The sequence below is a fragment of the Paroedura picta genome, chromosome 5 (assembly GCF_049243985.1).
Source record: "Paroedura picta isolate Pp20150507F chromosome 5, Ppicta_v3.0, whole genome shotgun sequence".
In the NCBI taxonomy this organism is placed as follows: Eukaryota; Metazoa; Chordata; class Lepidosauria; order Squamata; family Gekkonidae; genus Paroedura; species Paroedura picta.
Genome location: NC_135373.1, coordinates 50,648,168 through 50,663,527, shown reverse-complemented (window position 1 = coordinate 50,663,527; position 15,360 = coordinate 50,648,168). Strand labels below are relative to the sequence as shown.

General features: G+C 42.3%; 1 protein-coding gene across 6 annotated transcripts in view; it reads left to right on the top strand.

The window, feature by feature from the left end:
- SEMA3D (semaphorin 3D) overlaps positions 1–15,360 on the top strand; it is a 165,565-nt gene that overhangs the window by 134,145 nt on the left and 16,060 nt on the right. For 5 of the 6 annotated variants that reach the window (XM_077337862.1, XM_077337863.1, XM_077337866.1 and 2 more), the window contains 4 exons: positions 1,608–1,649; positions 3,281–3,438; positions 5,628–5,692; positions 8,048–8,187. In XM_077337862.1, coding sequence (XP_077193977.1) covers positions 1,608–1,649; positions 3,281–3,438; positions 5,628–5,692; positions 8,048–8,187 — 405 coding nt within the window. Of the gene's footprint in view, positions 1–1,607; positions 1,650–3,280; positions 3,439–5,627; positions 5,693–8,047; positions 8,188–13,091; positions 13,325–15,360 lie in introns of all 6 variants that reach the window. The other variant, XR_013231065.1, reaches the window with a different exon arrangement.

The following is a 15,360-nucleotide window of genomic DNA, read 5'->3' as shown; positions in this document are numbered from 1 at the left end:
GAATTTGCCTGGTGCTCCAGCTAGATAATGTTGGGGACCTTCTTAAAGGTTTCTTTTTATCTTGGCTTTTTGAATGAAAGGTTTTTATGGGAGCCTTATTATTATTCTTATGGCTTCAAACATATTTTAATAGCCTTTTGTATTGTTTGCTCTTTTTTAATGTCTGCAAGATGTGAACCCAAAAGGATTGAGACTGTGTGTGTGTGTGTGTGTGTGTATATTGGGGTATTGTTCAGTGCTCATCTTACATGGAGAACTTATGTGCCATTGGTAATATGAGCTGTGAACAGCATTGGGAAAGCAATTACTAGATTCTTTTACATTTCAGGGGGACAATATGTCCTTTCAGTGCTCAAAGTATTTAACTCTTAAGGTAGCTAGCCATTCGTTATATGTGGCTGGTATAAGATAGAGGCAGTTAACTGAGGATATTGATTGACCACTAATTAACTTTCTTCTTGGTATATTGCGGCCCTCCAAATGTGTGGTCAGTTTTGCCCTAAGAACTGAATTGGGTGAAGTCTTTTATGAAGATAGGGCACGGAGAAAGGCATTTACTTTAAAGTTAAAGATCCTGCAATCAGATCTGGAGCTACGTTTGCTTGGTCTTATTAAATTAGACAGTCATAAGAGCAACTGGGATAAATCGGTGAGTGATAAGCTAATGTGCCTAGGGATATCAATGGAATTGAGGGGGGAGTAAATGTCAATGAACTAAGACATCTGATTCATTTGAAACATCTGGACTGTAAAAGCATAGCAATAAGGTCAAGAAGAGTTTGCTCAACCTTCACGGTTGGCATTCACCTACTAGTTAGCATCTCAGTGTATTTTTGTAATCTAACATATCCTAAACATAGATGCACCTTTGTGTTGGTGTGTCTTAATGCTCTACCATCTGCCATCTTGACCAGTAGATACATTGGTATTCTGTATTCAGAGAAAACATGCAATTGCAATCTTAATCACTTTAAATCCATAACCATGTACTTTTAAGCTGCCCTGAATTTTTAAAACTTAAGACAGGAGCTGATCCCCCCCCCCACTTAGTAATGATTCTGGACCTGTAACTGCTGAGACATCAATGCTACTGAGCAGTCTAGATGGATGGCTAATATACAGGGTTACTAGATTTTGGTCTTCTATTGTAGAAATACAGAGACATTCTAAAACTACTGCAGAAGCCCTAACATATTTAGTTGAGGAGATCCCATCATATGGGTAGTTTTCTGTTAGCTGCTTAAACATAAATTCTCAGCATCTATTCGAGACCACTGGGTTGAATTAATAGTAATAGAAAATAAAAGAAAGTTACTGAACAGAACCCAAGCTTTGAAACTTCTTTAATGCAGCTAGTCCACAATGTCCTTCTGCTTGATGATGGGTCAGCTTCCATTCCTACCATGCTAACTTCATTCCAGATTCAAGTTCCAGAGTAAGAAAGAATGTGCCATTTTACTTTCTAGGGAAGCTTTGTTTTGAAGGCTCCAGTAGAATGATAAGTGATTCTTCCTGGCCTGCACTGGACTGATAACTTTCTCTCATGGGTAAGAATTGAGCAGTATTGAGTATGTGTCTTCACTGTTGTTTATGTGTTCACTTTTCAGCATCCATCACCTATCCTGGCAATGGAGATGTCCTCAAAGCAGGTAATTTGCCACTAGGGTTGTATAATAGTGTCAGCATCTGCAGTTTGCTTGTTTTGCAACTGATGCCTGGAAGAGTCTGGCCTGACCTTGTATGGCCAGCATTTAATACACATTTTTTATTGATGTGTAATGCAACATGTTCATCAATGATAACAGCATGACATCTCTCCCCTAATTGTTTTTTTTTTTTTTTTGGTCTTCTTCTCTGAGTATCTCCATGTAATTCTAAATACATTCCCATTCAGAGAACAGAAGAAAGAATGAATGAGAGGTAGAAAACTTCCCTTCTCTCCTTTCCAGAGGCCCCGATCCAAGGAGGGCTATCTTACTTGTCTCTAGGGTTGCTAGGCTCCCCCTGGCCACCTGTGGGAATAGGAGGTAGGGCTGTCAGATCCAGGTTGGGAAACTCCTGAAGATTTGGGAGTGGAACCCAGGGAGGATAGGGACCTCAGTAATGTTCAATGCCATTGAATCCACCCTCCAAAGCATCAATTTTCCCCAGGGGAACTGATCACTGTAGTAAACTTCCATTATTTCCAAGTAGCCCCATATCAAGTAGCCCCCCTTAGGATTGTTCCTTAAGTTGCTTCATTGATTTTAGTATGGCAGCTAACTTCAGAGAGCCAGTTTGGTGTAGTGGTTAGGAGTGCGGACTTCTAATCTGGCGAGCCGGGTTCGATTCTGCGCTCCCCCACATGCATCCAGCTGGGTGACCTTGGGCTCGCCACGGCACTGATAAAATTGTTCTGACTGAGCAGTGATATCAGGGCTCTCTCAGCCTCACCCACCCCACAGGGTGTCTGTTGTGGGGAGAGGAATGTGAAGGTGACTGTAAGCCGCTTTGAGCCTCCTTCGGGTAGGGAAAAGCGGCATATAAGAACCAACTCTTCTTCTTCTTCTTCTTCTTCATCTGCATTGGGCCCCTGACTTTTAGTAGCTATTTTCCAGTCAGTAGTAAAGTCATAATTCCATATTTCAAAGTCATAATACCATATTTCAGAAAATCAGTTCCAGATCCTGTTTTAAACATGCCATGTATTCTATAGCAGATGTCATCACTAACTTGATTGCTAACATTATTATATGAGAGAAGAGGTGATTACGGAAGCCCTTTCCAAAAGAGATGTGTAAAAATTCTGAATCTCAGCATGTCTTTGTGTTTTGGTCAGGATAGGGTGTTTTTATTGACACTGTGTACATGTGTTGTTTGTTTTTAAAGATTATTTAAATATATATTTCTATTGAGATTTCAATATTATGTGCCCTGAATGTTGAGGCTAGGCTAGATTCATTTAAATAATAACAATTTTTACCATACCTGGTTCCTTGACTGTCCTTTTGATGCACTGGAAAAATACCTGAGTAACTGAAGAAGGCTTTGGGCGTTGGTAGACTTGACAATGTGCCAGACCTTTTGGGGGCGATAAAAACTGAGGTTACTTAAACAAAAGGAGCCCCTTAATGACCTGTTGGAACATAAACAGTATTTGCTGTGTAGATATTTGATTGGATAGATATTTTGTAATAATAGGGACATTTAATTTTTTCCAAAAATGAAAAATTTGCTAAAGAGACCAACCCAGAGTTGCATGCCGAAAGCTTTTAATTCATTTGCCATGCTTGGTTTCTAGCAACAACTGTACATTGGTTCCAGAGATGGCTTTGTTCAGCTCTCGCTATACAGATGTCACATGTATGGAAAGGCTTGTGCCGATTGTTGCCTTGCCAGGGACCCATACTGTGCTTGGGATGGAAATTCTTGTTCCAGATATACACCAACCTCAAAAAGGTAAAAAAGAAATCCCTGCATTGTTTGCGTCATCATCCATGTGTGTCTAAAAATGAGTGTGTTGCATGACCCCACTGTGGTGGCATTTTGATGTGCACTGCCAGAGCAGCATGAGAAACCACCGGGAGTGCCCAAGACTGGTACCGGCAGTAGAGATTTGTCAGGGTCCCATGTCTGTGATCTTCCTCTGGATACTGGCTTTTGGTGCAGTCTATAGGCATGAATTTCATAAACAATACATTATTATTAAGAAATATATATGATGACTAGCGTGGTGTAGTGGTTAAGAGTGGCAGCTGCTAATCTGGCAAGCCTTTTCCTCCACCTGCAGCCAGATGAGTGACCTCGGGCTCATCCCAGCCCTGATAATGCTGTGCTGACTGAGCAGTCCTGTCAGAAGCTCTCTTGACCCCATCTACCTAACAGAGAATCTGTTGTGGGAAGGGAAGGCAATTGGAAGCTGCTTTGAAACTCCTTTAGGCAATGAAAAGTGGGGTATAAAAACCAACTCCTACTTCTCCTTTTTCGTTATGAAAGTGAGGTCAATTACATAGTAATCAATATGTAATAAGAACACCAAGTATCTTAAATCAATAATACTACACCCAACATACTATCCATTTTAATTGGTAGTCCAGCCAAAGCACTCAAATTGCACAGAAAGTAGGTCGTTAAGGCTGCCTTGAAGCCAACTAATGGAGACTTTTCTGGATCATGGCTGTAAACTGGTTCAAGGGGTGGCAAGAGTGGATGTTAGAATCATAGAGCTGGAAGAGGCCATACAGGCCATCTAGTCAACTCCCTGCTCAATGCAGGTTCAGCCTAAAACATCCAGGATATCTGTTCAGCCAGTGGTTGAAAACTACTAATGAGGGGGAGTTCATCACCTCCTTATGTGGCCTGTGTTAAGTCAGTTTTGACTCTCAGTTTAAGTCAAGCTGGCATTACTGCTGCAGAGCTCAGGAAGTGAGAAAAATATTTCAGAGAAGGAGAAATCTGAAACATAATACCAGGATATGACTTCAAGAAAATGATAGAAAGTTGCATGATTTTGCTGCTGGATGGTACATATCTGAATCACATGAAATCAATCATAACTGAAAGAGTTAGAGGCAGAGTTATGATCTGTCTAAGAGCAAGTCCAGCACTGTGAACAGCAGACCAAGAAAAACAGCAGAACAGGAAACACAAACTGAGTATCCAAAGACAGGCATTAGTTGGGAGCAGCCCAGACCAGTCAAGTTCAGAGATAACCTTACCACAGGAACTCTGCCTTAGGTATTCTCTTTCTATGTCGGGGTTGGCTTCTTTCACCCCTGCCAGCCCTTAGTTATTTATGTTCTTAGTTTATACCCCAACATTCTCCACAATGGGAACTGAAATGCCTTACAACATTCTCCACCCCACCCCCTCTGTTTTATCTTTACAACAACCTTTTGAGGTTGGTTAGGATGAGAGTGTGTGACTAGCCCAAGATCACCTTCCACTCTTTGAGGGCCAAGTGAGGATTTGAACTAAGGTATTCTGTGTCATACCCAACACTTTAACCAGCAGCACATAGCTGTACTTCTTACCTGCAATTACAGCATAGCTTTCCCCATCCATGAAATATCAGCTCAGAAGTCAACTTCTGATGTCCCTCCAGGCTAGGAGTCTTCAAAACCACACGCCCCTCCCCAGACAACAGATAGTTGTGATTCCCTGCCAGCCAATGAAGTATACAAGCCCAGACCTGTGGAATATCCCAACCCCCATATCACAACCCTTTGAGTGGAAATGAAACCAGGATCCCAGTGCCTGTAGGCTACTGCCTCCTGGAATGAATCTGGTGCAGACCTTATATGACATTAGGAACAAAGACTGAAAATCTTATGTGTTGTTTATGTGGGTTTTATTGCATGAAATTCTCTGTTTCATTTAAATTCACTGTATAGTATAGAAAAATGGCTTTTGATTATTCAGTGCTTAATGAGTGTCAACCAAAGGTGTGGACTATTCCCATTAAAAATGTTGGCTTCAAATCATATGGAAAATTCTGAGTGTTCTTGTTGATTTCAGTGATGTCTCATTCATGAATGCTGCTGTCAGGAGGGGGGGGGGGCTCCTGAGTATCAGGAGTTCCCTAAGTGCTGTCTTATATCAGGTACATGACTTGAGAAAGCCTTATTAACTTGATCCTCCTTTTCTAGGCGGGCCAGGAGGCAAGATGTCAAATATGGAGACCCAATCACTCAGTGCTGGGATGTTGAAGACAGTAAGTATTTCGATCTCTGTCTTCTAAAAATATCTACTCAGTTTTTCCATTGTGGGTATAAGGTAACAGCATCTTAAATCTTTCCAATAAGCATTGATTTGATTAATTGCATTTATAGAACCGCCCCTCTCGGCACAGCCGTCTCGGTTTCTCGGTTTGTTTCTTTAAAAGAGTAGTGAAAATCAGTTTCGTAGACAACGTGCTTTCTGTCCTGAGCTTGCCAAATTGTCTGGCTTGGCTCCTGGCAACTGGCACCACTGTCTTGCAGTATGTATTATCAACAATCTTGTGGTTAGGCTGAAATTTCCTTGACAACAGAATATAAATCAAATGTTCAGCTTGGGTTATTTATTTTTCTTTCTTGAGGTGGGCGGAATGAATAGAAAAGACTGCAGTCAGAACAATAGTTCTTCCATTTAGCTTAATCTTTGATTCAGGAAAACTGACTGCTTTTGACTTTTTTTAGTTATATTCATACAGTCCTTCACTAATGAGCTAGAGCATGGCCCAAGTTTGTGGAGACTGTAGCTTTCTCTTGGAGCCAGGTACATGTTCTAAGGAAGAGTAAGAGAAGCCAGTTTCATTATACACACATTTCCTTTTCCTGAACCAGTTCCAGACAGCTTTGTGAATGGATGGTACTGGCACATAATGAACCATCATGTGACACTGGGCTATGGTTGATGAGGAGGCCATCTTGAATGTGCATTTCAGTTCCATCTTCACATAGCGGTTGACGATCTATGCTTATTGTTGTGCCAGCCATTTACCCTCCTAGCCAGAGAAGAATTCAGCCACTATCTTTTCCTTATGTCAGGCAATCCTAGCTACTAAAGTTTTCTGCTGTGAGCCAAAGGGGCATGAACTTCAGAATGAATCTCTAACTAGCTCTGCAGGTATCTTTTTTAAAAAAAAGAATGCTGGAGTTACAAGCTTTTATTGATTTTTATAAATATAGAAAAAAAGAAAAAAAAAGACCAGAGTAGACCAGTTAATTATTCAGCTAATACATTTGTTTACTGTCAATATAGTCTGTGTAGTAATGCCAAAGTTCTTTAAATTCTTCTGCTGGTCTCCTTCCAAAGGAGAACCCACCACCTCCCGAGGAAGCCTGTTCCACTGATGAACCGCTCTGTCAGGAAAGTAGTTTCAAGTAGTTTCTTAAGGGAGCAAGCAATATTTGGGGTATGTTGGTCCCAAGACATACAAGGTTTTAAAGGTTAACACTCTGAATTACGTCCAGAAACAAATTTGGAGCCAGTATAGATGGACCAAGATTAGAGTGATTTGGTCCCTATGATCCACTCCAGTCATCTTCCTATAGCAACATTCTGGACCAACTGAAGTTTCCAAACACTTCTCCAGAATGGCACCAGTAGAGTGCATTGCATTAATCTAACCTAGATGTTGTTGGCAGAATTTAAATATGCAGAGAATCTGAGTACCAGCTGCTCCAAAAAATTAAATAGTTTATTAAGAAGAGAAATAAGCTTTGCATAGAAAGAGGAAAGAATCCTAACTCTGTCTAAGACCGTTTATGCACTGGAGGTTTCATGCAGGCTGGAGCTTTAGTTGTAGCAGGTTGCCCCACCTCTTCCTGCACCCGCCTGGGGAACATTTGGCCTGGTGTGCCTCATCAGCCCCCAATTTGTGCTCCTGCATGGGAGCTGGGACATCGAAGTTCCCAGTGCATAAATGGTCTAACTGTTCTTCTTTGTTCATTCAGTCTGTTGTGGAGGCAAGCAAGGAGCAAATGTGCTCAAAGGAGCAAGAAGTCTCCAACTGAGCCAATTAGGATATAGAAGGAGATAATTTGAAAAATACCAGGAAGTTCCTGATCTAAATAAGTTAAATACACAATGCCCACTGATGCCCTCCATAGGATATTCTTCATATTCTGTTCAATCATGCACACTACCGATATTCCAACAGATGTCACCAGAGGCTGGGATCCCCTGAATACCAGTGCTGGCAGGCAGTAGCAGATGGGCCTTTGGCTACTAGCTGGCCACTGTATGATTATTGGTGTGATTCAGCACAACTATTGCTGTGGTTTTTTTTCTAGTTAGCATCCCCAGTTTCACTGAATGAAAACGTATTCCTGCAATAAAGGATATAGGACAAATTTTAATTTTAGTACCAGCTTAAATGAAAAGAAATGGTTGACATAGATATAAATTGCATCTGTACAAGTGGTTTACATCAAATGGAAACTTAACACAATCTATTAAACCTGAGCTGCCTTTTTTTAACAGTTCATGTGCAATGCTAGCTCTGTTCCCAATTACTTATCTTTCCCCATTATTTTAAGAACTCAAGGCAAGTATAATCCTTTGTACCATGTTTTCTTTGCAGGCATTAGTCATGAAGTTGTCGATGAAAAAGTGATTTTTGGTGTTGAGTTCAATTCAACATTCCTGGAGTGTGTTCCAAAGTCCCAACAAGCTTCTATTAGGTGGTTTATTCAGCGCTCAGGAGAAGAGCATCGGGAAGAGGTAAGTCATGATCATTAAAGCCAGCCTTTCCTCAGAAGAACTTTTAACCCTAAAGTGCCCCCCCCCCCCGACTAGAACAAGCAAAGAATTTCATTCTGTCATCTTCTGTAGTATTCTGGTGCTAAGAAGAAGGAGGACTGCAGGGACCATCTTTTCCCATATTCCCCCAACTGTCTTCCTCAAATATAACCTTCGGGGCATTCACTGTAAAGCAGTGGTCCGCGACCTTTTACAGGCTGCGGACCGGCGGCAGCAGGGAGGGCTATGCGCCATGCACCATGCGCAGCTTGCACCATGCCCCATGCGTGCATGCATGAAAGTGCCGCACATGCACGTTTCGGCTGTGCATTGCTCATTGCACATGCGCGGCCCTGCTTCCCTCTCTCCCCCTCCCACAGTAAGAAGTTTGCCGGGCCGCAAGCTTGCAGCCTGGGAAGTTTCTTACTGCGGGGGGGGGGGGAGAGGGAGCCGTGACCTGGTGCCAAGGCCTTCGCAGCCCGGCAGCAGGCTGCAGCCCGGTGGTTGGGGACCACAGCTGTAAAGTATACACATACTGACTTTAATTCATTTTAATCCTAGTGTACTTTACATTCATCGCATGAAAAATATCAGTAAGTTCATCCAGGCTTTGACTGCTGAGAATTCTAAGGACTTTCTTGGGAAAAGGCAGGGAAAAGTGGAGGAGGTTTATCTATGAGACGACCACATTCCAAATGTCTTGGGTTGGCTTAGTAATGTCCACATATGAAGCAAATGTCATTTTCTCCTGGAATCAGTCTGAACTGGTTTACATTGTAAAATGAGATTCTACCCCTACTGACCATTCTGCTAGTGCTGGTCAGTTTTTAGTTCCAATCACAGGTGCAGATGTGTCACTGACACAGGTAAACAATTGCTTCCCAAGCGTGATTTTTAAAGCTCCACAGGGCAGCTGACAGCGTCAAAGAATTCTTCAAAGTCTCAGGATGGGGAGGAAGCTGTGCAGTCCCTAAGCTTGTCTTAAGTAACTCCGAGAACCCTCTCAACCCAACTGCCACTAATTTACGTAGACATTTTAAATGCATTTCCTGTTAAAACCCCAACCTCCCGACCAACACACACACATTTTCCCACTTTTCTAGCTGAGCTGAGATGTTTTTTAGAGTTCATAACTCTTAATTAAACATTCAAGAAGCTGGGGAAGGTGGGGTTTGAGGAGGGGAGGCACCTTGGTTGGGATGTGAGAGGTGCATGCAGTCCATGGGGAACCAGGAGGGACATGGGGTAGGGGGGTTAATGAGGGCTTGGGTTTTAAATTGTATTTTATCCAACTGTTGGATAATTGAGATGACCAGCTAGGAGGGGCAGTAAATAAACTAATTAATTAATTAAATAAATTAAAAATAGTGTCATGTATTATACCCTTCAAAGCAGCCATTTCCTCCAGGTGGGGCTAGAAATCACCCAAAATTGCAACTGCTCTCCAGATGATAGTTATACCAGACCTCAACATTCCAAGGTTCCTCCCCTAAATCACTATTATTTTCCCACTGTGGAACTGGCATGCTTAAAGGTAAAGTTAAACGTATCCCCTGTGCAGGCACCAGGTCCTGTCTGACTCTTGGGGTAATGCCCTCTAGTGTTTTCATGGCAGACTCAATACAGGGTAGCCTTGCCAGTGCCTTCCCCAGTCATTACTGTTTTACCCGCCAGCAAGCTGGGTACTCATTTTACCGACCTCAGAAGGATGGAATGCTGAGTCAACCTTGAGCCGGCTGCTGCGATCGAACTCCCAACCTCATGGTCAGAGCTTCAGACAGCATGTCTGCTGCCTTACCACTATGCGCCACAAGAGGTATGGCATCCTTAAGGGAGGACTAATCTCCATAGTCTGGAGGTCTGTTGTGATTCCAGGAGATTCCTAGGCCCAACCTTTAGTTGACAACCCTAGAAGAAGAAGCTATGGGGATTTCTAGAAAGGGAAAGAGAAAATTATTGGGGAGGGGGGGTCCCAGCTCTGGTTTGGGAAATACCTGGAGTGTTTTTTTCCAGAAGTAGGTGGATTTTGGAATTTTGGGGCAGGGAGGGATCTCAGTGGAGTATAATGCTGTGGAGTCCACCCTCCAAAGTAGCCATTTCTCCAGAAAAAAACTTATCTCTTTAATCTGGAGATGAACCATAATTACAGGGGATCCCCAGAACCCACCATTATAGAAATTTTAAGAGTAACATTCAGCCCTGAATGTGACTAGATGACCTTCAGTCAGTAACTTTCATACCTTACCTAACAAAGTATTCATAGTCTTAAAATGCTGCCTTGAACTTCTTGTAAGAAGGGGTGAATAAAGATGGGCTATATAACAAGCAAATAAATGTTTTAAATACAACTGTGTGTAAGTATATAAACTTTAAACGCTTTTTAAATAGTTTTCTTCTTGCTGCTTCCTGATACATTTTTGCTACTTCTAAGTATTCTGTTGCAGAAACCTGCATCAAGTAGATCAATATGGAATCATATGATCTATCTAGTACAGATGTCACTGGAATGGCAAAACCCGTGTTGTCATGCAGCACACTGTTTACTTGTTCCGTATCTGTCGCAGCCATACTTTCCATTAGATTATATTGCAGCCCCCCACTCCACCCCCTGAGAATCATGCACTGCTTTTTCTGCCGTGCAACAATATTTCAGGACACTCACAGTGCTGCCTTTAGAGTGAAGAAGGCTCTACCCAGATTGTTTTTCATTCAAGTGTTGTAATGGCTGGAATGTTTCCAGCAGACTTTTTGAAACACCACTACTGAAATAGAGGTGTGCAGGGAGGGTGTTGAATTGTCACACGCAGCCCAGCTTCCTCAGGTGAAGAAAGGGCAAAATCCAGATTAGGTTAGCAGGCAGTTATGGCAGCAGGACACCTCCTGTTCCTCACCTTTAAGGTCATGCTTTGGAATCCCACTTCCAGTTAGGACAGGATGTGTGGAGGGAACAGGATCTCCGGTGGTACCAGAGCTGTCGCCAGGTCGTTCTGCTGACAGTGGGAGTAGAACTCCCTGCAGCTTTTTAAAGGGTCAGGAGTCAATTGCTGGGCACTCATGGTTTAATCTTGCTCACTCAGTTGGCTATGTTTGTTCTTGACTGTTTCAGGGTTAGTCACTAGTGTGTTGTAGAAATGTTGTGAAAGAGAAGAATCAAATTAATATGAATGAAACACCTTTTATATCAGCTATTCATTAGGCTTTATTGGGCTGAATAACTGAGCATTATTTGATTTTCCTCAAGGCTTAAAAAAAAAAAGATAGTGGCCCAACATGGCTATCTATTTGGAGTACAGAAGGTAGTTTTCATTAACAGTGAAGAGATGGAAATGCTAACATTCTCCCATGAAGAGGCACACCATCCCTTTTCTCTTCCTCAGTGAATTTGCCATTACCCTTTTTTGTGCTTTTCCCTGTGTTTTTAATGGAGGGAAAATAAGCTTTGAAGCTCCTACTCTCCTCAAACACAGGTGCAAGTTTTTAAATGTGAAGGACCTGGTATGTGTTATTTGCAATGACGGAAAGGACAAAGTGGGGCTGCCCTAGCCTCTGATTCCCTTGCACTTCGGAAATTCCCGAGGCTTCCTTCACTGCCTGATGGCATTCTGTCTTTTTACTACTACAAAATCACTCCCCAGCTTTTAACAAAATAGACAGTAGATCTAAATGGCTTTGCATTTTGGTTGGCATTGTGACACATGCAACTTACAAGCCAACTGTGGCCCAGTTTCAAAAGGGAATCCTTGGTGCAGTGCATTCCGGGTAGACAAAAGAAAAATGCTTCTTCATACAACATAGAATGTTCCCTGCCCCCAAGTAGCAGCTTAGATGTTTTAAAAGATTAGACACATATAGACACATTTCCAAAGTGTAGCATCATTTACCTATGACAGGGGTAGTCAAACTGCGGCCCTCCAGATGTCCATGGACTATAATTCCCAGGAGCCCCTGCCAGCGAATGCTGGCGGGGGCTCGTGGGAATTGTAGTCCATGAACATCTGGAGGGCCGCAGTTTTGACTACCCCTGACTTATGACAACCAACATGTTTTGAGATAGTCTCCCTCAGAATATTGCTGATAGAGAAGGGAGGGATGGTGCCCTCGTGCTCTGCTGGTTAGCATCCAAAAGCATCATACTGGCCACTGATAGTCGTAGAAAGGCCTCTGATCCAATCATGTATTTCTTAGGAATTACCAGGTTATAAGAATACACGTTGGCTCAAGTATTTTCTCATAAGCAAATGTTGGCAATTTTCTATGCAAAGAATTGTTTCAGTCCTTCAAGCCAAAATTTAAGTATAACATTGATTTCCTTGTCACAGGAGGGTCACCGTCAGTGGTGCTTTAGTAAAGTTCTACCTCTCATAGCCAGCAGTTGGAACCCAGAGAAAGAATGGAGCTTGGGCTTTCAGCATATAGGTACAATGTAGGCAAATAGGTACAATGTAGGCAAAATATAGGCAAAATTAGTCGCAGGCAATCCTATGGGATCTGGGCAGTTAAATTAAAACTGTTCACAGAGAGCCAGCATGCTGGTGCCTGAATGGACACCTCCCCTCAGAGGAAGTCTTGTATGAACCATTCCAGCTGCTGCTGGTTCTTAAGGGTGATTCTTGTGATACTAAGTGGGTGAACGGAGCAATTACCTTTGCAGAAGTTGTCACCCCCAAGAGACACTTGTATGCTACTTGTATCCTACTTCATGCTAAGCTTTACCTGTGGGAATGTGTCCCAGGGACTCTAAGAGAAGTATGTTGTGATGATCAAATTGATTGTCCAAAATGGCCCTTCGGAACAAGAAAAAGAGTCAGGTTTTATACCCCACTTTTCACTGCCTGAAGGAGCCTCGAGTGGCTTACATTCACTTTCCCTTCCTCTCCCCACAACAGGCATCATCTAAGGTGGGTGAGACTGAGAGAGCCCTGATATTACTGCTCAATCAGAACAGCACTATCAGTGCTGTGATGAGCCCAAAGTCATGCAACTGGCTGCATGTGGAGGAGTGGGGAATCAAACCCGGCATGCCAGATTAGAAGCCATCACTCTTAACCCCTACACTACGCTGGTCATCATCTTAAATTCTCTGGATTGTGTCCAGTGTTATATAAACTTGAACTCACAGGTGGGTTTTTAAAATTACATTTTTACAAAGTGAAGTATTGGCATTGAACAGGTCCATTAGTGTCAATAAAACTATATCTATTTGAAACAAATATATTTATATTTCTGAGTTGGATTATATACTGTTCTGCACTGACAGTGTGAGTGAATATGATTTACAAAGGAGATTAAAGTCTCTGCATTTATTCACCTAAATGGATATCCTTGTACAATTGTCTTCCATGCCCAGATTTTTGCTGCACACAGAATTTAATCCAATGCTTTTGTATATCCATCTGTCAAACTAAGGTACAAATTAAGCAGTTGAGTGAAACGTTAAAAATTCTCATGACAAATAATGAAATACCAGATGTTTATGGAACTCAAGAGGCTGGTGAGCTTGAGGGGGGAGAATAAAGAGAGAAAGGCAGAACAGGATACCCAAGGAAGAAAGAAGGGGGAAATATGTGTGAAATCAGAGTCATCCGGTCATCCTGTTAGAGGAGGGGAAAATGAACACTGCAGCTGCCATTCACGTCCACAGTATAGACTACATTTTGAGATGTACATCCAAAACATTTTTAGAAGGTAATGGATGTAAAACACACATAATCCTTCTTGTTTGCCATTCTTTGGTCACATGCAGACAGCAACCCATAAATGAACCTGAATTCAGTGTTGTATTTGTGTACCGTTTCCCTTTGCCTCTTGCATGCCCATTTCATGGTGCTTCCCATGGCATCCAGCACTGGCACCTGGACAAACAGATATTTGTTTCTCCTCCACCTCCTTCCCCAACAGAGATTTACAAATTGGAATGAATGACATTTAGTGTCTTGGTTTGAGTAGCAGAAGCAAATTGTATAAATAAGGAAATAGGGAAATATAACTAAGGGCAGGGAGGTTAGGATAACAACCGCTCTCTGAATCCTATGAGCAACTCACCACGAGAAATGACGTGGAACCTCTGCCTTCAAGATCATTCTCCGCACTTGGGGGTGCATTGTGAAGCCATCATGAAAATGTTGGTCAATACTCTAGACACCCAGCAAAGGAAATTACTGAGCACTACTTGACAACTAGGGTCGCTGATGTCCAGACTCCAAAGATCTGTGGAGAAAGATAAAGCTGTCTGTGAAACCAGTGGCTTTTAAAAAGCAAGATGATTATCGCCATTCCTTAGAATTGTCTTTGGAGATCATTGTGAAAAAGAATGTTGCAAGTACAAAGGAGGCCCAAATTAAGTCTTACCGTTGTTGGGATATGCAAGATCTGTAGTATGCCTGATCTGTAGGACATGAAGAATATCCTACAGGGGGCATCAGATGAGATGTGTATTTAGCATAGTTACAGAAGCAACTTGCTGATATTTTCCATATAAGCTCCTCCTATGGCCTCACTGGCTTATTGGAGACTTCCTGCTCCTTGGAGCATGCTTCCTTCCTGCTTACCTCCAGAACGAATAGATTGAATGAACCAAATAGTTGGACAGGACTCTCTCTCTCGCCTCTGTTTCTTACAAAGTTGTTCGTCCTTTTAATAAAACTGTTTTATTCTTTTAAGCAGCGTGGTGCTTACCCCTCTTTGCAAATTTAAACTCTGCCAGCAATAGCCACTGCTATTCATCTAGGTGCTGCTTTGGCTCCTTGGCCCTACGTCCTTCCATGACAGCTCTTTCATGGCCTGTGATGCAGTCGGTGGAATGGCACGCTCCAACAGCTGTGCATCTCTGTCTCGGCCTGGGGCTGCCTTTGAAGGGTAGCTGACTAAGGTCTGTGTATTGCTGAGGGAGTGAGGGAATTGTCCACATGTTTTTCACATAAAGAAACACTGTGTAGTCTACCCACTGTGAATAAATTTAATTTAACCATCTTCATGCCTGTGGAACGTCTACCTTCTGAAGCTTGCTAGAAAAGCACATATGTCATTTGGAATGCTTTCCAGCTTCCCTCTCACCCATTAAAAATGAGTAAAACTTTCACTACAATGCTGTGTTTTTGAATAGTCCGACTGTGCAAGTGAAGACCGTGCTGAGATTTGTGAAACATGCATATTGGA